Raw genomic sequence first — 19,562 nt, forward strand, 5'->3', positions numbered from 1 at the left:
CTCTCCCCAATGTTATTCAATCTGTATATTGAGCAAGCAGTAAAGGAAACAAAAGAAAAATTTGGAGTAGGTATTAAAATCCATGGAGAAGAAATAAAAACTTTGAGGTTCGCCAATGACATTGTAATTCTATCAGAGACAGCAAAGGACTTGGAAGAGCAGTTGAATGGAATGAACAGTGTCTTGAAAGGAGGATATAAGATTAACATCAACAAAAGCAAAACGAGGATAATGGAATGTAGTCGAATTAATTCGGGTGACGCTGAGGGAATTAGATTAGGAAATGAGACACTTAAAGTAGTAAAGGAGTTTTGCTATTTGGGGAGCAAAGTAACTTATGATGGTCGAAGTAGAGGATATAAAATGTAGACTGGCAATGGGAAGGAAAGCGTTTCTGAAGAAGAGAAATTTGTTAACATCAAGTATAGATTTAAGTGTCAGGAAGTTGTTTCTGAAAGTATTTGTATGGAGTGTAGCCATGTATGGAAGTGAAACATGGACAGTAAATAGTTTGGACAGGAAGAAAATAGAAGCTTTCGAAATGTGGTCCTACAGAAGAATGCTGAAGATTAGATGGGTAGATTACATAACTCATAAGGAGGTACTGAATAGAATTGGGGAGAACAGGAGTTTGTGGCACAACTTGACGAGAAGAAGGGACCGGTTGGTAGAACATATTCTGAGGCATCAAGGGATCACAAATTTAGCATTGGAGGGGAGCATGGAGGGTAAAAATCGTAGAGGGAGACCAAGAGATGAATACATTAAGCAGATTCAGAAGGATGTAGGTTGCAGTAGGTACTGGGAGATGAAGAAACTTGCACAGTATAGGGTAGCATGGAGAGCTGCATCAAACCAGTCTCAGGACTGAAGACCATAACAACAACAACAGTGCTTACTGACAACAAGAGGTATTTTGGTGTATGGGAAGTGGTGTCAGCAGTGACTAGTAGGGTTCCAGGAGATAGAGGGGTGGTAATATCAGGTGGAGAGTTGGTGAAGAAAGTGGTTGGTAACTTTGAAGTTAGAGGCTAGATTACTGGCAGTTGGTTGGAAATGGTGGTCAATGACTGTTGAAATTCTTTCAGTGGAGGCACAACAACCAGCTACAGTGGGGCATCCAGGATTGTTGGCTCTGTGGAGTTTGGGGAATATATAGAAAGTGGGTGTGCAGGGTGTTGTCAGGGTGAGGTGGGAAATGGATTCTGGGGAGAGGCTCTGGGAAGAGCATAAGGCTTTAAGCATGGACTGGTGGTCATGCTGGACTTCTGGAATGGGATCATTCTGTCAGAGTTTATAGATGGAGGAGTCAGATAAATGGAGAAGGCCTTTCACCAGGTAGTCACTGTGTTTCACAACAACAATGGTGGAACCATTGTCTGCAGGTAGGATGATTAGGTCAGGATTTTTTGAGGTTGTGTATGGCTGTTCTCTCTTCTGCTGGAAGTTTGGTGTTCTTATGAAGGGATCTAGGAAAGGATGGTGAGGTCAAGTTGGAGGTAAGGAATTCCTGGAAGGAGGTCAGGTGATGGTTATGTGGGAGGGCGAGAGGATCACGGTTAGATGGTGGTATAAACTGGGAGAGGCAGGGTTAACTGTTGGGATTAGGTTGGCTTTCACTGGAGAGGTTGGTGGCAAGGAAGTGTTTCCATTGCAGGGATCAGGAGCAGGAGAGTAGGTCTTTCACAAGTTCACCATGGTTAAATTTGGGTGCAGGGCTTAAGGTGAGACCTCTGGATACGACTAAAATTTTTGTGATGCTAAGGGCTTTGGTGGAAAGGTAAACAACAGTGTTCTGGGAATGTTTCTGCTCTGAATACAAAAAAAGGAAATAACAAAGGAAATAAAAGATAAAAAATAGGAAACAAAAAAGAAGAGCAAACTTTTTATATGAAACATTTGACAAAGACTGTTTTTCAGCCATGAGCATTGTAATATCTATGATTTTATTGGAGAAAAAAACTTAATTCAAAGTACTGTCTCGACAAACTTAATTTTGACTTAAAATGAGCAGGAAAAGAGCTACATAAAATGAGGAGCTCGGAGCCCTTGAACCACAGAGTATATCTAAGCTTTAAAGACGTTACAGGTATATATTAAGCAGATTCATAAATTCACAATATCTTTTGAAGTGAAGCTTATCAAGTGAAAATGAAAAATATTAGTTTCCACGATTCAAACTGTTCGTAACAATTCCTTGTATAAGTCACAAACACATAAATACAAAAATAAAAATAAATATTCAATGCTACAGCTGTTGATAACACTAATTTTAAAATTCCGTTGACCAAAACAAATTAGACCACAAACAGAAATTCAATTTTAAATCACAATACATTATGTTAAAATTAGATTAACACAATGTACAAAAGATATACACAAGTTGTAATATGTGTTCACTTGATTAAAAATATCTAAACAACAAGGGTTAAATAAATTATAATATTCAGTTCTCACCGTTCGAAAGCTCTGGGAACATGTCCTGCAAATGCTGGTAAGACAGGAATAATTCCCAGTTCTCGCATGCGGTCCAGGATCCTGCGCTGAAGAACTGCTTGCTGATTGTGCCACGTGTCTGACAAAGGACCTGCCCAGCCACGTATGTTCCCCATACGATTCCTACATTGGGATTATATCAGTCCAGTTACATATTCAAATGACTCATATAACTATATGATTGAAATGATGAGTAAAAAAATTAAGGTTACAGACAAGAAGATGGTTTCATGAAGAGACATCAAGAAAGTATTTATTACAGTCAAAAATTCATGATGGAATAATGACAATATTACGAAAAGCATAGACTGCTGCTCACCATATAAAAGACTTTAGCATTCATAATATTGTCAGCATTTATTAAAAGATTAATAGCAGAGAGAAAGTATGACATATGAAGAAACTGGTATATTTGTTGGAAAATGAAAAGTTACTTTAAAACTAACATCAATTTCCTTGTGCACAATCAGTGTATATCTGGAAACAACTTAATTCAAGCTATAATAATAACGTGCATTTAACTAGCTTTCTTTCCTATTTGTATGCACTGAGACGGAACAGGCAAAAAGTGAAGGGGAGGAGAGAAAGCAGGGGCAGCTAAAACAGACTCGAGACCAACAGATTCAATTTCTTTGCACGTGATTAATTGTGCTCCAACTGTTACTATTAAAATGTAATGCTATATATGAAGTTCAAAGCAGTCATTGACCCAATCCGAAGCTGCCCTGCCACACATTACTACATACTATTAGTGTGCATCTAACAGAATGAATCACAACATATATTATACTTGACTCATGACAAAATAAATGACATTTAACAATTGCAGTACATCACTGTCCTTGATGTACGATGTGAAGTTGATGACGCATACTACAGATGATTAAAAATGTGAAAAACAAACACTTAAAAGTATAGGAAATCACCAGCAATGAAGTTCACTGTGAAAACTCTATATCAAATTTAACTATCTGAGGTCACTCAAGTTTACAAAGGCACTCAAGATTTTGAGTAATATTCCCCCGAAAACACGTATTACAACTTGTACTAATATATGTAATTTATGTGCAACTGTGTGTGTATTTACAAAGCTACAACATCTCTGATGGCTTGCATATCCAAACAGCCACCCACTGCATCAATGAAAAAGTTGTGAAACTTCATATACTATCCTACAGACTGTCTGATACAAGAAAAATAGCTCGTAATGTCCCACTAAATACAACCAAAAAGTGAAAAACAAGAAATTAAAACTGAAAACTTCAGTATTATCATATCACATTACACTGGCACTGTGAGAAAGGTTTGATGACAATCTGCGTACACAGCCTATGGAGGATGATTTAGCCTAAGAGTATTGAATAGTCCATCTACTTATCACTCAAACTTAACAGGCTCTACAACAGGTCAGAAAAGGGAACAGACAGAGAAAAGCCAACCGCTAACACCGCTCCAGCTCTGCAGTAGAATGTTCATGTCTTGGATATGTGTGGAAGTTTGGAGACATAGGGTAGAGCTTTATGCCTCAATAGTTTTAAGGATTGTATTGCCTGAGTGCCCAGCCACTAATAAAATGTTATTTCATTGGGGTGAATGCTATGAGTGGCAGTGCCATCTCCGTAAGTGATGGTTACCACACCTCATCTCACAACCAATTTGCCAGCAGCTGCACCTCCAGTGCACATTTCAAATGGGGCTATAATACAATTCCTTTACTTGCCCATAGTGACACACTGGGCATGGTATTCTTTGCAATTTTATCACACAGCTCCCCCTCCCCTCCCCCCCCCCCCCCCTTCCGTGCCATTTCTCAGCTGTGGAGGCTTTACCAAACACAATTTGCAGAAGAGTTTCACCAACAGATGCTCGGGATTAATGCTGTTGGACACCTTATAGAAAGAAAAAGCGTCATGTCTCCAAAGATATGCCCTCCTGTCCTCATAGATACTGATTAGTGAGAGGTGGTCAATGGTCTACGTTCCAGTGGTCACTTTCCAGCCTGGGTACACTTAATGGATCAAGCAGTGCCAAAAAGAGAAAGTTGCAGAGGTGTCTGGTCAGCAAACTTAACTGGACACCACAAAGCAAATGTTTTTTCAGTAATCTCACAATGTGGATGAATATGACCCAATCAGCTGCTAACACTCCATCATCAGGCCACCTAATAAGACTGCATGAGCCCTTGTGGAGTGATGAGTGTCACTCTGCTATGTTTAAAATGCAGGGAGTATAAGCAGACACGGAAAAAAATTCCCAGATTTCCCAGTTAAAAATACACTTTCTCCCGGGTGAAAACATACTTTTTCCCTGTTAACTGACAGTATATTTTCTCTCGGAACTGTATAACTTATCAGTCCTTTGAATGGTTATACACAGGCATAGAATTTCCTGGTGCTTTAGAAAACGAAACACAGGGAAAACAACACGTTTTGGAAAGATCTTTGATGAGCAGCAACATATACTCTGCATATTTTCGTATTACGAAAGTATAAATTCGAATTCCACCAAACACTGCATGTTACTTTCCGAAGCACTGAAATCGAGATTGCGCTGCGCTTTTGTAAGTCAGGCATAGCTCATGTCATGTGATTTCGCCAGCCGATGACAACGGGTATTCAGAGCTGAGGACACGTGATGTAGTCAGCCAATAGCAACATCACTGTTAAGAAGCACGAACACACAAACAGAAAGTGCTAATGGTTTTGTGGCGACGTCATTTATCCACAGCGCCAAAAACAGTTGGTGAAAGCTGCAGCTGATAGATATTTATCTTTGCCGTAGTCGGCTTGGTTACAAGTTGTTTATTCTTGTTAGCTTTTGATCTGTGCTTGGAAAATAAAATGTTTTCTCATTTCATGAAAAAGCTGTTACTTCATAAAATATAAAGGTTCCCATAGCGGTGACCCCGAAAAATTGTAGCAGAAGCATAAAGAAAATATATATACCAACGAGAATAATGAATTCAGAGACAAAAGCATGGGGCAGTGGAATCAAGATTGAAGACTACAGTCTGTTCGACCAAGGATCGCGGTGCACGCCCTTTGATTCGCCACAAAACAGAACGACAGATTTTAACGCAAAAGATGGGAGTACCTACACGCGATGCGGAAATGTTAAGCTTTCCGTGTTCTGGCCGACGCGCCCCCAGCTTTGGTTTATGCAGGCTGAATGCATATTTCGGCAGCGTGGGGTGTCCAACAACATTGACAAATTTAATATAGTGGTTTCACATCTAAATTTAGAAGTGATAGAGCAAGTAGAAGAAACCTTGTCGCAACAAAATTACTTTGTGCTAAAGGAAGCTCTCATACAGCATTATACGTTGTCATCAGATTTGCGACTACAAAAAATTTTCGCATACGAAGATTTGGGCAACAAGACTCCGTCACAAGTACTCAAAGCCTTACGTACATTAGCCGGCCCGGAACTCCTACCTGAAGAGTCTTTACGTCTAATATGGCTTCATAAACTTCCTGCCAACATCCGAGCCGTCATTGCAGCAGAAACAGACTTACCATTGCAAGTCTTAGCAAAAAAGGCAGACCATCGCAAACACCTTAACCGAAGTTTCTGCGTGTTCCGAATTCAACTACAGCCAGGATAGAGGCCCAAGAACGTGTAGTGTGATGGAATCTGACGTCAATGAGCCAGGAACATGCAATAATACTTCCCAACAGCAGTGCTCATCGACCGAACCCACCATACAGCAACTGGCAGCACAAGTGGCAAAACTCAACGTGCAAGTAACTTCACATCACCAACAGCTACGAAGTCGCAGTTGGAAAAGATGAAGAAATGCTATCCAACAGGATTTGACAGATCAATGGTGCTGGTACCACAGACGCTTCGGTAACACTGCCCGTCAATGTATTCAACCCTGCAGCTACCCAGACGTAAAAGGCGGGCGTTAAAGGGCGCTAGCGTTTGTCAACAACAACATAGGCGCCCGAGTCATAGCGTGATTCAAAGAGGTGAAAACGCCACGGTATCTGCAGTCAACCAGTCACACCGATTGTTCGTGTTGGACCTCTCTTCAGGTGAGAAGTTTCTGATTGACACAGGTTCAGAAGTCAGTGTTTATCCAAGAAAGAGAGGTGATATACTCACGACAACAACGCAACATGTGCTGACTGCGGCAAACAATTCCAGAATATCTACCTATGGTGAGAAACAGTTGGCATTACATCTGAATTCCAACTTCCATCCAAAATGGACTTTTGTGGTTGCTGATGTGCCGAGTCCTATAATTGGAGCGGACTTTTTACGGAACTACCGACTTATGCCCGACCTGGTTAACCTTCGTTTGGTGACAGTTCCCACAGAAGGGATATTGCCTACTGCGTCTTCCGCATCGGTTCAAGTGCAGTGCGATGTGCCCGTGTCTTTCCACACGAAGATTTCCGGCTCCTCTACCGCGTCATTCGCGTTGGGATATTGTGATAAGATTTCGTACCCGCAACTAAGCGGGGCACACACGTGCCGATAGTCGTAACGATTCGTATACTGTAGGCAATATCAGAGCACTGTCGGAGGAATCACTTTTTCGTAAACTGCTTCACGACTTTCCAGCACTTACCGAACCCATCAATGCAACCAGGAAATGCAGACACAATACTCAACACCACATCAGCACGACACAAGGTCAACCCGTTGCCTTCCGCCCACGGCGTCTGCCTCCAGAGAAGCTGCTCGCGGTGCGAGCTGAGTTCGACAGACTTCTAAAAACAGGTATTGTAAGTAGGTCTGATAGTTCATGGGCATCTCCAATTCACATGGTCCATAAAAAAGACAATTCATGGAGAGTATGTGGAGACTACAGGGTGCTCAATGCCCGCACAATTCCCGACCGCTACCCAGTACCCAATGTGACTGATTTTAACAGTACGATTAGCAATGCCAAAATATTTAGTGTGATTGATTGCGCCAAACCATTTTCCCAGATTCCCATGGCTCCATCTGACATTAAAAAAGCAGCAGTTATCACACCATTCGGTTTGTTTGAGTACAATTTTATGCCATTTGGCCTCAGAAACGCTGTCCAAACATGGCAAAGATTCATGCATGAGGTGCTTCAAGAATTACCATTCGTATTTTGTTATATGGACGACATTTTAGTATTCTCTGGTTCTGTATATCAGCATGTCAAACATCTGCAGCAGCTTTTCCGCCGTCTGACAGAGTATGGCATAATTATTAACGAAACAAAGTGCACGTTTGGAAAACGCGAGGTTAAGTTCCTGGGATATTTGGTTTCAGCAGCAGGCCTGTCACCTTTGCCTGAGCGGGTTGAAGCAGTACAACAGATGCCCCTTCCCACAACTTACAAAGGACTTCACAGATTTTTAGGCATGCCCAACTATTACAGACGTCACTTACCTAAATTAGCTGCCGCCCAAGAGTCACTCACAACGTTACTTGCAGGTAAAAATACAACAGGAAATCGTAAAATTCCATGGAGTCCAGATGCTGAAGCAACTTTCCATGACTTAAAGAAATGTCTTTCTCGGGCAACACTACTGGGACATCCAAGATTGAGTGCTCCTTTAGCGCTCATGGTTGATGCGAGCCAAGCAGCAGTGGGTGCAGCGCTACAGCAAGAAGTTGATGGCAGACGGCAGCCGCTCGCATTTTTCTCTAAAAACCTGACTCGACAGCAGCAAAAATAGAGTGCTATTGACCGTGAGTTGCTTGCTATTTACTTAGCCATAAAGCATTTTCGCACGTCTGTCGAAGGGAGGCACTTTGCAATTTTTACCGATCACAAGCCGTTAGTAGCTATATTTCAACGAGGCACAGAGCTCAAGTCACCACGTCAGTGCAGGCAAGTCGAGTACATTGCACAGTTCACAGCTGACGTGCGTCACATTTCAGGAAAAGACAACCTGGTCGCAGATTGCCTGTCTAGGAATTGTGCCAGTTTAAATTCAATTCGTTGGACCGAGTCAGAGTCTAAACAATGAGAAGATCCTTTCTTGTGCCGTCTAATAGAGGAACAGAGAACTGCGTTGCAGCTCAGAAGTGTGTCTGTCACGAATGTTCAAGACGGAATTTGGTGTGATGTAGCAAAAGGAAAGGAGCGACCTTACATACCAGAACAATATCATCGCGAGATTTATAGTGCGCTACATAACCTATCACATCCAGGAGTACGAGCTACAGCCAAGTTAGTTTCCTCCAAAGCAGTGTGGCCTGGAATACAAAAAGATTGTCGTGCATGGGCCCGTGCATGCCTAACGTGTCAGCATAATAAAATCAGCAGACAGTGTCAGCGTAATAAAATCAGCAGACATGTCTTTGTACCTATTGCTGACTTCCCGACGCCATCTGCAAGATTTTCACATATACATGTGGACATTGTGGACCCGCTATCATGCTCTTCAGAACAACGCTATTTGCTCACAATCATTGATCTTTTTACCAGGTGGCCAGAAGTAGTTGTAATAGAAGACATTTCTGCGGAGTCAGTTGCAAAAGCACTGTTGCATTCATGGTTCTCCAGGTTTGGCGTTCCGCAAAACATAACAACAGATCGCGGAAGGCTTTTCAATGAACTTTTACTACTGTGCGGGTGCAACCACCTACGCACCACAAGCTATCACCCATCTAGTAATGGAATGGTGGAACGACTACACCGCACGCTCAAAGCTGCATTAATGTGTAGTTCCACTTCATGGCCTGGAACACTACCGCTGGTCCTACTCGGATTGAGAACGGCCGTGAAGGAGGACTTACAATGCTCTTCCGCAGAATTGGTTTATGGCGAGCCATTGAGGGTTCCTGGAGAATTTATCGTTCCAGCATCTACACAGCCGTTCGCCCCTGAGCTATGCATGCAATTCGCGAGACATCTCAGCGTTAGAATGAGAAACATCAAACCCACTAACCCTGTCAGACATGGAGACTGGAGAGTGTTTGTACATAAAGACCTGCAAGCAATGTCCCACGTGTGGCTTAGGGATGATACAGTGCGCCCGCCGCGTAATCACAAGAGGAAGCCACAGCTTCAAAATCGGTAAGGATGGTAAAGAAGAGACAGTCTCAAATGAGCGGCTGAAACCTGCTTACACCGAAGAGGGTACACTCCTTCCTCGGTCTGCAAAATCACCCTCAAACGTGGAGGCCAAAGAAACAGCAGATAGTCTCGCCGAGCCCTCAGTTTCAGAAGAGGACAACGAAGCAGCAAGTGCAGAAGAGGAGCAGCCATTGCCTGCACCAGATGTTTTCACGAGAGCTGGTAGAAAAATCAAGTGCAAGTTTCCCCACATACCTGTTGCACCCGGTTTCAAAAGGAGGGGGGCTGATGTGGCGACGTCATTTATCCACTGCGCCAAAAACAGTGGCTGAAAGCTGCAGCTGATAGATATTTATCTTTGCCGTAGTCGGCTTGGTTACAAGTTGTTTATTCTTGTTAGTTTTTGATCTGTGCTTGCAAAATAAAATGTTTTCTCATCTCATGAAAAAGCTGTTACTTCATCAAATATAAAGGCTCCCATAGTTTAAATTAAAATACATAGTGTTGCTACACGAAAAGCAAAGCTTTCACATATAATTTTGGTCTATAAAATTAATACGCTGCAAGAGAAGCTAAGCTTTCACATATAATGTTGGTCTTTTATGCACGTATTACAATGTAAGATGTATCACACAAATGTGCCATTAAAATTTTTAATAACGACATAAATGTCTGATCTTCTGGGCTCAAAATTCATCTAAATGGCTCATCATCAAAGAGTTGATTTTTAAATGAGTCAAATGCTCTGTGATTTAAGAAATTCAAACACTCTGTGATTTAAGAAATTCATTGTACATTCTCGCAACCACTCGGAATATTTTCCCGCGACCTATTAGAAATAGGTTCATTTCTGCAGGCATCACCGCACTTGCACAGTTACAATGTCATAGGGAGCCAGTATGTTCGTACATGTAAAACATTAAAAGATCTTACATTATGTCATAAAAGAAACAAGACATCAGAGGATACTCCAACAGCATCGGAATTTCGTGACCCATACTAAAATGTGCACATTTAAAGTGCACATTCGTATGTCCAGATTTCCAGTGAAGTAGGCCACGACCTGATATTAAGCTTTTCAGTGTAGTTTTCGGGATGTAAATTTTCTTGTAGTACCAGTACTATGTTATCTCATGTTTGGTTCTTTATTATGGCATAATGCCATATGTGCTAGAAGTTGAAAACATGCACTTGAAATGCAGCGAACAATGTGCTGAATTAAACACATCGTTTCAAATACATTATCTGTCTCAGTGGAAAAGAATTATAGTAGAAAATTTCTTTAGCAAACCGACAAAAATAACTTCATTGTTCTGGAAGGCAACTTATGCTTGACTGTCACAAAGGTGGAAATAAAATAAAATCTGCAACTAACAACACATTTTAGCCTTCCGTAATTATGTAGATGTATTTTAATTTACTTGACAGAACTCTGCCACAGAAATCTGTTTTGTTTTCATTTGACGTGAGAGCAGTAAAAGAAGAGGAAACAGCAAAATCACAAATTGTAAACACGGGTCACGTGGAGACTACTCACATCCCCACTATAACTCAGACTGCTCTGCGCATCAGCCCCAGATTTATGATACTTCCGAACCGGGCCAATACCCCGCCACTCCCTTGAGCGTTTGAGAGAGGACATCAAAAATTAGAAAAAAATCGAATTTACAAAAATATATTCATTTTGTAGTGCACGTCTTTCTGAAAAGTATAACGCATAAACATATGTGTTTGAGGAAATGTAAGACAAGTTATTTGGTTGTAAGTGTGCCAAAGTGCAGTGCCACACTTCTTCACACAGCATTCTCCTATCGCACGTCACTGTATTTCACTCTGTGAAATTGAAACGTGTATATTTTGTAATGGATGCCATCAAACCATATTTAGGACAGCGGAAATTAGTTGTTGTTTTCCCCCTAACAACTTGCTGCTTTGTGTGACATAAAATTAAACATAGGATTCATAAAACCAGTAAAGACACGAGACAAACAAGACAATGCACATTTCTTCAATCCTTAGCCCCTATAATTTTTTTTCTCTAATCTTGCTACAGTTTTACATGGCGTGCTTTCCTTTCTGTGGAAGAATCTGTTACCTCATCAAAGTTCGTCAAACATTTTGCTACATGAAAAATCAAAATGTCATTGTCTAACACTGAAAAAGCTGTTAATGCAAATAGGACCGACTGGTGTGGTTTCTCAATCTGATTATGTCTATTTTGTCACTCTCTGCTAGATAAAACAAAATAGGCCTTTCTAATACTGCAACAATTATAACACACAGCAAATTAACAAGACTGTTTTGGCACAAATGGTCATTTTTTAACGACAGAATATAATTCACAAAGTACCAATACCAAATACCTATTAGGGCTACTACAAGGAAAAAGCTTTACTTTGGGAAATAGTTTCACACTTCATTCATACGCTCTAGTATCTAAAGCATGAGATTGAAAAGTAGTAGTACAAAATTTTTATACAAACTTGGAATAGTCATATTGTTCCATAATTTGTGTGATGTCCCCGTTTCTTCTTCCTCGTTCTAACAAAGAGTCTTGTTATCACTAATTCTGTAACTATTCCTGTCAATGTCAAAGCTTATTTGCCAGTTGACTTACCTAACTCTGCCAGAATCACCAGTTTAGTTATCCCGCGATTATTCTCTGCTTAGGCATTGTTACGTGTTCGTACGAGTTTTCCGTGCTACTTCCAGAATAGAACTTAAGGCGGCTGCTAGCTGGGGACTGTACAACTGGCCCTTACTAGTATAGTGATCTGGCCAAAAATTTTCTGTCAAAATTTCATTTTCTTGGATACACCGAGAAGGTAACACGTAATCGCCGCAGCAGTGGCCGAGTGGTTCTAGGCACTTTAGTCTGGAACTGCACGACCGCTGCGGTCACAGGTTTGAATCCTGCCTCGGGCATGGACGTGTCTGATGTTCTTAGGTTAGTTAGGTTTTAGTAGTTCTTAGTTCTAGGGGACTGATGACCTCAGATGTTAAGTCCCATAGTGCTCAGAGCCATTTTTTTACTTAATCTTTCTTACCTGTTATTCGTTTATTTCCACTCCAGTAGTCTGAATCTATGGATTTCACTAGTAATTATAACAATGCTCATCATTCGCAAACCCAATCAACCACACAATCAGACAGCGGTTGGCATTCATCTGCTCGGCCTTACTCCGCTCAGCCTGTATAGGCCCTTTTGTCTGTAGGAAAGTTTGTCTCTACATGCGACGAGGATTCCCCTGACAGACACATCATGTACACTATGCACGCACCCACAAATCAACTTACGATTCATTCAGAAATCAACTTAGAATGTTTTCAAAAATGTTCAAAAAGGAACAGGGATGCGTTTCCAAGCCATATGAATAATCGATAGACTAGGTGCTTTATGAAACAAGGTTTTTTCTCCCTAAAGAATATGAATTTGCCCCCCCCCCCTCTAGGTCTGGGCCTGCTGCGCATGCATGATTGGTTGTTTTGGGGAAGGAAACCAGACAGCGAGGTCATCGGTCTCATCGGATTAGGGAAGGACGGGGAAGGGAGTCCGCCGTGCCCTTTGAAAGGAACTATCCCGGCATTTGCCTGGAGCGATTTAGGGAAATCACGGAAAACCTAAATCAGGATGGCCGGATGCGGGATTGAACCGTCGTCCTCCCAAATGCGCATGCATGAATCTGGCAGCTTGGATGCTCCAGTAAAATTTTTCCCGGTACCATCTAGCTGCTTGCTGCGACTGCTTACACAGCCAACAGCCACATTTCCGAAGCCAGAAGCAGGAGAAGCTACTACTCAACTGCACATGTGCATGGTCCCGCTCGTAACTGCTAAAACGAATCTAATGTAAACAGTTGTGACGTCACGCTCATCAGAGCAATCTGTTGTTACAAACCATTGCACACTCTTTCTAAAGCCTTTGACATATTTTGCTGTTGGCAGACGCTTGTATGAGCACTGTGTTTTGTTGTATAGGGCGCATTTCCTTTGCAGTTTAAGTTTTATTTTCATTTTTCTCTTGTTCACGTTTTATTGCTGCAGTATTACTCCGCAGTAATGGGATACAGTAATATCCTTTGTTAGAGTATCGGTTATTACCAGTCAAAATTACAAACATTTAACTGAAAACAAAAACAATGAAAAATTCCCAGAATTCTAAAACATTCCCGGGTTTTTCCCAGTTTTCTCCCGGATGAAAAAATTCGCGGGTTTTTTCCTGGATCTCCTGGTTGTCCCGGGTCGTATACACCCTGCAAATGCCAACCAACTACAAATAACTTTATAGCCTTTTGGGTAGCAAGGGCAAAAGTCAGACTTATTATTTAGTAGAGCATGTGAGAGTTTCTGGATTAATGTACGTCTACTTTTCTATCCTGTGTGGCATGAGTAAAACTTTCATTGCTTGCTCCTAAACGAATAAAGGTTCCTATAAGTCTGCAATAGACTGAGTTCATTAAGTGAAACAAGCAATAATAAATCTGGGACGTAGTGAAGTTGGCATATCAATACAACAGTTCCAAATCAGTAACCACTTGAAACCGGAAACAAACTAAGTCAACTTGGCTGTGCAGTGGCACAATACAAACAGCTGAAAAGTTGAGCAAGGAATGAGCTGCCACTGCGAGCCCAGACCACATGCTCAGAGGTAAACAAGTCACCACCGAGCGGCACCATGTGATGCGCATTCCTCGGCAGTAGCTGCCCTTACAACAGTGGCCTACAGCTGCCTCTTGCAGCCTCAATACCTCTGACATGTCCATGTCTGCCTAAGCGGGAACCTGAATCATTGTTGGATACAAAATCTACCACTACATCTATTATCATTGTTGGATACAATATCTACCACTACATCTATTAAAGTATGTGAAATTATTAAAATCATTTGTATTGAAAGGAAAATTCTCTTGAAAAAACTATAAAAAATAAAGAAAGAATGGTCGGTCAGTAATTAACTTTAGGGGAAAAGTTCTTAATACTGCTGATAAGACACATAAAAGCACTAAAAAGTATCCTAGTTTTCAGGGTTGTTAGTCCTTTCCTCAGCAAGGATATTCGGATAGACTGGTTAACATTAGGAACTAGGGTCAAATCACTTAAGAACTCAGGATGAGAGGGACCCACCCATTGTGAGGATAAGATGAGACAGAGATGGATTAAAAGGAAGAGAAATAAGGAGAGACACAAATAGTGAAATTAGGAAAAGGCAACGGGAAAATCCAGGGTGGGAGGGAGAGAGGGCAAAACACACACACACACACACACACACACACACACACACACACACACACACACACACACAGAGAGAGAGAGAGAGAGAGAGAGAGAGAGAGAGAGAGAGAGAGAGAGAGAGGGAGAGAGAGATGAGGGTGGCAAGGGAAGGAGGGGTAGGAGAGAATGAAGATGAAAAAATAAAAAAATACTAAATCAAACAATGACATAAATGATAAAACAATAGTATGAAAAATGAGAAGAATTGTATGTTAACAGAGGTTAAGTCAGCAAGACATCAGGATACGGGGTATGTTGGAGGGCGAATTTCCAACTCCAAACTTCAGGGAAACTAGTATCAGGTGGGAAGCAAAACAGCCCATGCGGTATAGTAAGCACTCACATTCCTTGAGTCAAGCTGTACAGCACATTCAGCAATTGGGTACTGGGCACCCCTAAGGTGGACAGTTCCTCTATGTCCATTCAAGTGCTCAGCCAGTTTTTTTGAGTCATCAGTCTTCTGACTGGTTTGATTCGGCACACCATGAATTCCTCTCCTGTGCCAACCTCATTTCAGAGTAGCACTTGCAACGTATGTCCTCAATTATTTGCTTGATTTATTCCAATCTCTGTCTTCCACTACAGTTTTTGCCCTCTTCAGCTACCTCTAGTACCATGGAAGTCATTCCCTGATGTCTTAACAGATGTCCTATCAAATAGTCCCTTCTCCTTGTCAGTGTTTTCCACATATTCCTTTCGTCTCCAATTCTGCAGAGAACCTCCTGATTCCATACCTGATTAGTCCACCTAATTTTCAACATTCGTCTGTGACGCTACATCTCAAATGCTTCGATTCTCTTCCGTTCTGGTTTTCCCACAGTCCATATTTCACTACCATACAATGCTGTGCTCCAAACATACAATCTCAGACATTTCTTCACAAATTAGAACCCAAGTTTGACACCAGTAGACTTCTCTTACTTTTCTTGGCCGGAAAGCTCTTTCTGCCAGTGCTAGTCCACTTTTTAGGTCCATCTTCCTCCATCCATCATTTGTTATTTTGCTGCCCAGGTAGTAGGATTCCTTAATTTTATCTACTTCGTGCCCACCAATCCTGGTGTTAAGTTTCTCGGTGTTCTCATTTCTGCTACTTCTCATTACTTCTGTCTTTCTTCGATTTACTCTCAATCCATATTCTGTACTCATTAGACTGTTCATTTCATTCATGTAATTCTTCTTCACTTTCACTGAGGATAGCAATGCAATCAGCGAGTCATATCACTGATATCTTTTCAACCTTGAGGGCGAAAGACTACATCCCCTTCTTACACCTTTTTTAATCTGAGCACTTCATTCTTGGTCGTTCACTCTTGTTATTCTGTCTTAGCCCTTGTACATATTGTTTATTACTCGTCTCTTCCTACAGCTTACGCTTATTTTTCTCAGAGTTCCAAACATCTTGCACCAATTTACATTGTCAAACACTTTTTCCAGGTTGAAAAATTCTAAGAACATGTCTTGATTTTTCTTTAATCTTGCCCCCATTATCAATTGCAACATCAAAATTGTGTCTTTGGGGCCTTTACCTTACCTAAAATCACACTAATCATCAAGTAACACATCCTCACTTTTCTTTTTCCATACTTCTGTATATCAGCAACATGGATGCATGAGCTGTTAAGCTGGGTGCGCTGTTAAGCTGATAGTGCAATAATTCTGACACTTGTCAGCTCTTGCAGTCTTCGGAACTGTGTGGATGATACTTTTCCGAAAGTCAGATGGTATGTCGCCAGACTCATACACTCTACACATCAATGTGAATAGTTGTTTTGTTGCAACTTCCCCCTATGATTTTATAAATTCTAATAGAATGTTACCTATTCCAACAACCATTCCTTTTTCAATTTCTCCAAATTTTTCATCCAGCCATTTCGTCTAAGCTTCTGTGCACTTCCTATTTATTTCATTCCTCAGCGACTTGTATTTCTGTATTCCTGAATTTCCCTTAAGGTTTTTGTACTTATTTCTTTCATCGATCAACTGAAATATTTCTTCTGTTACCCACGGTTTCTTCGCAGTTACCTTCTTTGTACCTATGTTTTTCTTTTCCACTTCTGTGATTACCCTTTTTAGAAATGTCCATTTCTCTTCAACTGTGCTGCCTACTGAGCTATTCTTTATTGCTGTATCTACAGCATTAGAGAACTTAAAGCATATCTCATCATTCTTTAGTGCTTCTATATCCCATTTCCTTGCAAACTGATTCTTCCTGACTAATATCTTAAACTTCAGCCTACTCTTCATCACTACTACACTGTGATCTGAGTCGATGTCTGCTCCTGGGTCGCTTTACAATCCAGTATCTGATTTCAAAATCTGTCAGACCATGGTGTAACCTAACTGAATTCGCGCACCACCCAGCCTTTTCCAAGTATACCTCCTCCTCTAGTGATTCTATTACTAGCTGAAACTAGAACTCAATTAGTCTCTATCTTCTCTCATCCCTTGTCCCAAGCCCATATTCTCCTGTAACTTTTCCTTCTACTTCTTGCCCTACAACCGCATTCCAGTCCCTCATGATTATTAGATTTTCATCACCCATTATGCTCTGCATTATCCTTTCAATATCCCCATACACTTTCTCTATCTCTTCATCTTCAGCTTGTGATGCCGGTATGTATACCTGAACTTTCGTTGTCGGTGTTGGTTTGCTGTCGATTCTGATAAGATCAACCCTGTCACTGAACTGTTCACTGTAAACACTCTCTGCCCTACCTTCCTATTCATAACAAATCCTATAACCATTATACCATTTTCTGCTGCTGATGGTTTTACCCTATAATCATCTGACCATAAATCCTTATCTTCTCTCCATTTCACTTCACAGACCCTTTTATATCTAGGTTGAGCCTATCTTTCCTACCACATTCAAGCTTCTGGCACTCCACACCCCAACTAGTAGAATGTTATCCTTTCGTTGGTTATTCAATCTTTTTCTCATGGTCACCTTCCCCTTGGCAGTCCCCTCCCTGAGATCTGAATGGGAAACTATTCTGGAATCTTTTGCCAATGGAGAGATCATCATGACACTTTTTCAATTACAGGCCACATATCCTGTAGATACACACTTTGTGTCTTTAATGCAGTGATTTCCATTGCCTTCTGCAACCTCATGCCGTTGATCACTATTGATTCTTCCACCTTTAGGGGCAGTTTCCCTCCCCAAGGACAAGAGGGTGCCCTGAATCTCTGTCCGTTCCTCCGCCCTCTTTGAAAAGGCCATCGGCAGAATTAGGGTAACTTCTTACGCCAGAAGTCTTCGGCTGCCGATGTTGATTATTAATGAGAATTTAAGCAGTGGCAGGTTTAGAGCTCAGGACCGAGGATGTTTTGATTACTAATCAAGGATGCTACCCCTAGACCAGGGATGCAAATGTGACCCTAGACAAAGCACCCGGTAGTGGCCAGGTACATTACATCACACCACCTTACTACACAAACACAGGAAATCATAGTTGCTTTTGTCAATTACATCTGGCAGACAGGTCAAAACCCTCCTGGATGGAGGAAATTTTAATTCCCACCCTTAAATCTACAAGGACCTTACAGCTGTAAGCAGTTATCATAGCATCATTTTAGCCAAGCTGTGTGCAAATGACCTTAGAGGTCATTATGTACTGCTGACTATTAAGGCAACATCTACTAGGTGCATTCTTTGAGATAAGGGTGCTTATAATCTCCTCAGATATTCCCACCAATAGGACTCCTGAGGAGGACTCCTTTCTCTTTGCAGTCCCTGCTGCATAACATTTTTTATATATCAGTTTTGGCCATGTTGATCAGTCTGAGAAAGGGGGGGAGGGGTTGATCACTCCAATAGTAAGCTTTAAATTCAACTTTGTTTGGAATACACATTAACATTGTATCATCCACAGTGCAAAGTCCCATCAAATGCTCACTATTTGTGAAGAATTTTGTCAATTTCTACTCCTCCAGACAATAATTTGTCAGCTTCGGTTGACAATTAACAAGTTGATGAAATAGATCAACAGTTGTGGTTTCAAACAACTGCTACAGCAACAACAAACACAGTTTATGGAATGTAGTACTTCATAGAGAAATATGTAAGATACAATGAAGTACAGGCTGTGTGAAGCACTGACACACTGAATGGACAATAGTTATACAGGTTACAGAACAAGCCGAGCACTCATTTGGTATCGTTTAAATCATATTGTTTCTTTGGCAGTGCACCAGAGCACCCCAGGGTGCTTACCCAGGTGGCCTCTGTAAGCGGGCCTGTGAACTGTATGGCTGTGCGATCTCTGAAATTACATACGTCATGAGTGAAGGTACATCAACAACCTCCTGAGAATGTATTGACTTTCGCCATTCTTTTGTTGTTTTCAATCACCCTGAGCTATGAGTAAAGGCCACAGCTCTAAATTTTGAAAATTCATTGAGGAACCTGGGTCTAGCTTTCGATAAAACATTTACATGGTTATATGGCTACCGCACCTGAGATATTTCAAAGCAAATGGAAACACAGAGCATTCAACATTGCAAGACACCCACATTCATAAGATGAGTGGGCAGACCAAGTATGTCTACTGCAATTCTACAAGGCTTGTGTACAATCCATTGTGGTTTATGGATGCACAGTGAACATCAAGCCCAGCAATTTTAACTCAGTACTATCAAATCTATTAACCGTAAGAGACTCTTGATGAAAACAGAAGCTTTTAGGACTAGAATTATTCCCAGCCTTTCTGTTGAGGCCGGTGGGCCTCTATTTACGGCCAGGTTGTATGTCACCATCTATTCCTACATCTAAATGGCTACT

At 41.2% G+C, this 19,562-nt stretch overlaps 1 protein-coding gene across 5 annotated transcripts in view; it reads right to left on the minus strand.

Moving 5' to 3' along the window:
- The window catches only part of LOC126088129 (alpha-N-acetylglucosaminidase), a 377,251-nt gene that overhangs the window by 329,194 nt on the left and 28,495 nt on the right, over positions 1–19,562 (minus strand). For all 5 annotated transcript variants that reach the window (XM_049906245.1, XM_049906244.1, XM_049906242.1 and 2 more), the window contains exon 5: positions 2,458–2,619. In XM_049906245.1, the coding sequence (XP_049762202.1) occupies positions 2,458–2,619 (162 nt within the window). The remainder of the gene's footprint in view (positions 1–2,457; positions 2,620–19,562) is intronic.

The sequence above is a fragment of the Schistocerca cancellata genome, chromosome 6, assembly GCF_023864275.1.
Source record: "Schistocerca cancellata isolate TAMUIC-IGC-003103 chromosome 6, iqSchCanc2.1, whole genome shotgun sequence".
In the NCBI taxonomy this organism is placed as follows: Eukaryota; Metazoa; Arthropoda; class Insecta; order Orthoptera; family Acrididae; genus Schistocerca; species Schistocerca cancellata.